The 6000-nt window shown below is 30.6% G+C and overlaps 1 protein-coding gene across 1 annotated transcript; it reads left to right on the plus strand.

The window, feature by feature from the left end:
• Positions 1-1163: 1163 nt before the first annotated feature.
• On the plus strand, positions 1164-2017 carry LOC117917106 (NAC domain-containing protein 2-like). The gene is made up of 3 exons (XM_034833331.1): positions 1164-1413; positions 1476-1729; positions 1853-2017. Exons 1-3 carry the CDS (start codon positions 1164-1166, stop codon positions 2015-2017), a joined length of 669 nt encoding a protein of 222 aa, XP_034689222.1.
• The last annotated feature ends 3983 nt before the right edge of the window (positions 2018-6000 follow it).

Below are 6000 nucleotides of genomic sequence, written 5' to 3' on the forward strand. Positions count from 1 at the left end.
TTTTTTTAAAGAGTAGCTTGTACTTTGGAGAAAAAAATTATATGAACTACTAATTTGAAATAATAAAAGCGTTTGTATAGAAAAAGATGTACGTACTTTTAAAAAAAAAATGTATTTATCTAGTTTTTATATATAAAAAAAGAGAGTAAATTATCATTAATTTTTTAAAGAGGATATTTATCTAATTCAAGTTTTTTATGAAGATATTTAAATTATTTTAGTTACATTATGATAATTTTTATAAAATGTAGATTATCATTGGAGAAAACAAACATCATTTGAATTAATTACATCTAGATATTTGAATTAATGGATATGAATGGTAACTAAAAAAATCATATAAAGGGGATGAATGGATATGAATTGAGTATATAGGAGAAAAGTCATTTTAGGGAATGAAAGGATGTGAAAAAAGACAATTTTTTAATAAGAGATTTTTTAAAATGTGAAATATAAAATAAATATATAATGATTTTTAACATTTATTTTGGTAAATAAGTATTCATACAAAAATCAATTATAATTAATATAACAATGAATACTTTAATGAATAGAATAATAAATACATGATACATGAACGATTTATTAAATTTTTTCTATGAAAAACTTATATCATCTTCAAATAGTAATTTAAAAAAAAAAAAAAATTGAAATAACCGTTAAAACAATAATATATTATTTTAAAGAAAAATTTTTGTTTAAAATTTTGATAAAAAAACAAATTAATTCAAACCAATTTTTTGCATTTATTTGATTTTAATTTAAATCTATTTTTATTGAATAAATTAAGAATGAAAACTTAAATTATTTTAAAAGATAATAATTATCTAAATCAAGTTTTGTTTTTTTTTTTAAAAGAGAATCATTATCTCCATCATTTTTTTTTTTAAATAATGATAATAAAGAAAAGATATAAGATAAGCACAAATTTTCATTAAAAATTAAAATTTTAAATTTTAAAATTAGAAAAATAATAATAATAACAAGATACACATCATATCTAATTAAGTGAATTCCAACCAATTATAAAAATAACCATGGTATCTTTCGTAGAAGGAGAAGACAAAGTAGAGAAAACTCAGGCTGAGTCTTAAGTAACCGCCCTGGAAAGAGACATGAAAGGAGAAAACCCGAAGTCAGGCTCACTCTCAGTCTCAAATAAAATGAATCTTTCAGAACTTGGTGAGGATGCGAGTCTACAAACAGTAGAGGAAAAAGCACAAGTACAGAATAATAGTAGTGAAGGTGGAGAGCTTTTTCATCTTAATTCTTTACCACCAGGATATAGATTTAATCCCGCGGATGCAGAGATAATAGTTTTCTACTTGAGGAAGAAGGTTGATCATCAACCATTGCCACCAAAGAAGATAATAGAGGTCAATGTCTATGCTTATAATCCCGAGGAACTTGCAGGTTCTTCTCTTTAGTATTATTTGGAATTGCTTTTTATTTTTAAGGTTAAATGATTTGCGAAGTCGTTTTGAACTATGGTTTTAGCAGGGTTTTAGAATGGTTCTACTTCACTCCAAGGGACAGAAAATATCGGAATGGGCAACGTCCCGATAGGTCAGTTGGAGATGGATATTGGAAGGCCACCGAAGCTAATAAAGAGATCAAATTTGAGGAGCGAAATGTGGGGTACCGGAAAGCGCTCCTTACAGAGTCAAAACGAAATGGATCATGCATGAATTCAGAGTTTCTGAACCTCCAGAGCCTCCAAGAAGAACTGGTGTCAATGATATGAGCGTATATATGAAGTCCTTTATTCATTTATCCTATGTTTTATGTTAAGACGCTTTTGTAGATTAATATATATCATAACGTTTCTTGTTTGTTTGTTTGTTTGTTGCAGTTGGATGATTGTGTTGTATGCAGAGTCTATAGGAAAGACGAAAGGATCTCTGAAAGATCACGTTATGAGTCTCGGCTTGATGAATCAAGCTCATCAAGCTCTAAGATTCCAAGACTTGAGCTTGACCCTAATCCTAATGAGGCCGATAATCCATATGAGGAGTAGTACCATTATAATAGCAGCGAGATGCCTCTCCAAACCCCTCAAGAACATGATCATTCTGCTCTAGAAAGCAACACCCAATTCCCTATTATGGACCCTAGTGTCTTGATGCCACTGCCCACTACTCATCAGTCTACATACTGTTGGGAATGAATTTGGAGGTCAGGGTCAATAGATAACTTTGATATAATGAATGTCGCTTTTGGCAATAGCAGCTTTGATGCAGGGAATATTGTTGACTTTGGCAATGTCCCTGACTTGGATGCAACTATTTGGCAACGTCCCTGGGTTCAGTTCAACTGATTATGGAAACACGGGTTTATATCCTATGATTAATTATGACAACGATGTTGGACCGATGTCTTCAAACATGAATGACAACTACCGCCGCCAGCTATAGTAGTAGTTATATATGCTGGGTTTCCTGGACATAGTAGTGTTGTTATATGAGTGTATTACCTGGTGGTATAATATTGCATGTCATTAATGTTATAGCAATTTCTGACATATAGGAGTAAATACATGCAGTTTTTTTCTTTCTTTCCATTTTTTTTTTGTTTGAATATTGTTTATATAATATTTTCTTTGTTTTTGTCATTTATCTTTGTACCTTGTTGAGAGTAACAAACAAACCATTAATAACCTAATGAAAAGAAAAATAGAGAGATGGAAAACATCTAACACAAGATTTAATGTGTTCATGAGTTCCCTTGCTGTTTCTCAGAAGTGATAAAGCTTGATTTTATGAATGGTTAAGAAAATTTTAAATCATCAAATACTTTTTAGTTTAAAATTTTGACAATTTTCTCTACATGTATATGGCACAAATGGAGCTCCTAGATATATCAAAACATTCTAGTACCTCAATTTCTGGTACTAATACTAGGAATCTCAAAATAATTTATCAAATAAGTCATCTTGAAAATATGATTATTTATCATTCAGACAACTAAGATTAATATATAAAAGATTATCCTACACATCTAAAAAAAAAAAAATTATAAGAAGTGACTGATGATGTGGAAATTAATATATATAACAAGAATCAGTGATATTTCCACGTTTTGTTGTTGGTCTTCTTCTTCATCAGCAATCACGTATCCTCGTTTCTTTGTTTCTCTCAATGATCCCATAAATATCTTTCTAAAAGCAGCTCATTGAATAGAATTTGGGATCTAAATATGCAACCCATTTCTTTCTTTCTTTCTTTCTTTCTCAACATGCATGCAATATTAATATTGAAGAAGCTGACATTTTCATTCTTTTGGATTCATAAGCCTTTTGTTCAAAGTTGCAATGACATTGGAAAGATCTTGTCTATAATCTAATAAAGTGAATACTATCAATATCTTAAGATTATCTCTATAATTATAAAGTCTTTGATTCTCCTATTACGTGATCAACTAACATACTCTAACTTCCCAAGAGCATATTTCAATTTCACTTAAGGAATTTTTATGGATACAAATTTCAGAATCACATATTCTTAGAATCACCCAAAGGGACACATTGTTTCAAACACATGAGACATCATGGTGTCTATCTTGAGAACGCTTGTTGTCACTTGCTTTAATCAACAACGACACAATCCATAAGGAATATAGGATGACCTTAAGGTCTCACTAGCAGGTCAATGTCATTGACAACCTTAGCACTAGCTCAATGTTATCTCAAGGTTGAAAGATCATGGAACATAGTAGCTTGGTGGAGTTATAACTACCCAAAATCTAATATTATGACTCACCATATGTCTTATCAAATTTGTAAATATATACACTAGTGCAATACTCACCATGAGAAACTTATCCCAATGACCAAGGTAATTCATCTCTCTGATTAGCAGATAAGGCACTACAACCTTAAATGGATTATTTGAGTCTATGAACCAACTATGAACTAGTCATCAATTTGTGAGGAACCCATGTCTTGAATCTTTTATACAACTCCTAATGTACCTAAACCATGTACAATGCAAGTAATGTAAGCTTGAATGCACAAAAGAAGAACCAAAATCATAATATAAATATTAATAAAATCTATTTATTATTAATGAAATTCATTTATTATTATACAATGTCATCCTTTTCAATGCTCTATTCTTACAATTTCATGGTCAATTTGAGCATAGTTTCAAGCCATGTTGTGTTAGCTAAAGGCATTGAAATTGATAAGTATAAGGTAAAGGTAATTGCCATAACCTTCCCGTTTCTAAGATAGTGAGAGATACGAGATCTTTTCAAGAATATGTAGGGTTTATAAGAGGTTTATTCAAGGATTTATTAGTATAGTTGGACTAGTGTGCCCATTGTTGACTAAAGATGAACCTATTGAGTGGATCAATGAATTTTAAGAGGTATTTCAGAGGCTTAAGCCTTTGATTATCACCACACCTATCGTGTAGCCATCATACTAGTATTACCCTTTGAGTTGATGTGTAAAGCTAGTGATTAAGCCATATGAACCATGCTTGGGAAAAAAATAGACAAAAAGCCCCATGTGATATTCTATTCTAATAAATCTTGAGATAGTACCCAAACGACAAGCATTTCTTTGAAATATTTCAATTAAAGAAAGAAAGAGAGAAAGAAGGAAAGAAAAGAGGAAGTGGGTTGCATATTCATAATTCAAAGTGTATGATTTAATTGAAATATTATTGTTTTTATTGAAGTGGACTTGTTTAGATGTATTACCTAATACCAAAAAGGGTCAGTTTGGTACTAATGCAGCTTCTTAGAAGAATTGTCAATCATTGTATTAGAAGGGAACTCAATTATAATATAAAGAAATTGGGTATTAAAGAAACAATCTTTTTCAAAAGTACCATAATTACATGCAAATTTTTATTTTTATTTTTTTAATGAAATATAGGTAGAAATGCTATCAATTTATTCTTCTCTATGTTTTGAAAATTAAAATGTGTCAAATCATGGTGAGTTGAAAATTTCTCAATACTAGACCACCAAGAATATTAATAGGGAGGTAACTAACAAAGTTGTGTTAATTATATAATCTTGAGGTGTAGACCCTCCATTTTGTCATCCTAGCACATGTCTTATTAGGTATTTGTTCCATACTTTACAGCAATTCCTTGGTGGTCCATTACTACTCGTGTGGCCTATCCTTTTTAGAGCCATCTCGGAGACTCTGGTTGAGGGATTATTTGACCCCTTATTATGTTAATTTGTTTTTAGTTTAAGCGCATTTGTTGATCTTAATGCTTTAGTTTAAATAATCATGTCAAATAAAGTTTGTGTTTTTAATTCCAATTAGTTTGATTTTAATTTGTTTTTAGTTTAAGTGCATCTGTTGATCTTGATTCTTTAGTTCAAACAATCGTGTCAAATAAGGTTTGTGTTTTTTTTATTCTTGTTAGTTTAGTCTTAATTTGTTTTTAGTTTAAACACATTTACTGATCTTAATTCATTAGTTTAAATAATCGTGTCAAATGAAGTTTGTATTTTTAATCCTAGTTGGCTTGGTTTTAATATGTTTTTAGCTTAAATGTATTTGTTGATTTTAATTCATCTTGTCCATGAGAGTATGGGTTTGATCATTGGGTATTTGAGCTTAGTTTCCCTACATTTATTTCACCCTATTATCCCAACCTACGTTACGTCCCGTGTCTTAAGACCATCCTGAGGCCATGAAATTAGATGTTTTCTTTGACAGCCTCTACTTAGGTTGAAGTTTGGGATTTGGTTGATATATAGACGTCATCCTGTTTCTTCTTCTAGGAGATGCTTATTTGATACGTGGAGGTGATTTAGTGATGGATGTAGATGATTGCTTCATCTTATGGATGATATTTGATGTTGTCTGGCTTCCCATTCTATTGTAAATCAGATATCTATACTAGGGTATATTCCCCTTTCATTTGGTTGAGATGAGCCCCTAGTGTAGCACTTTTTTTGAGCTTAGGCATTTTCACCGATTAGAGATCCTTAGTGGAGTATGTTAAGATGATATAAGTTTTAGTGGAGCATCGT

The sequence above is a fragment of the Vitis riparia genome, chromosome 6 (assembly GCF_004353265.1).
Source record: "Vitis riparia cultivar Riparia Gloire de Montpellier isolate 1030 chromosome 6, EGFV_Vit.rip_1.0, whole genome shotgun sequence".
Lineage (NCBI taxonomy): Eukaryota > Viridiplantae > Streptophyta > Magnoliopsida > Vitales > Vitaceae > Vitis > Vitis riparia.

Excerpts from the sequence above, each read along its gene's own strand:
- LOC117917106 (XM_034833331.1), top strand. The coding sequence starts at position 1,164 with ATGAATCTTTCAGAACTTGGTGAGGATGCGAGTCTACAAACAGTAGAG. Across the intron at positions 1,414-1,475 it reads TAATCCCGAGGAACTTGCAG|TCGTTTTGAACTATGGTTTT; the intron begins GTTCTTCTCTTT and ends TGATTTGCGAAG. Across the intron at positions 1,730-1,852 it reads AGAGCCTCCAAGAAGAACTG|TTGGATGATTGTGTTGTATG; the intron begins GTGTCAATGATA and ends TGTTTGTTGCAG.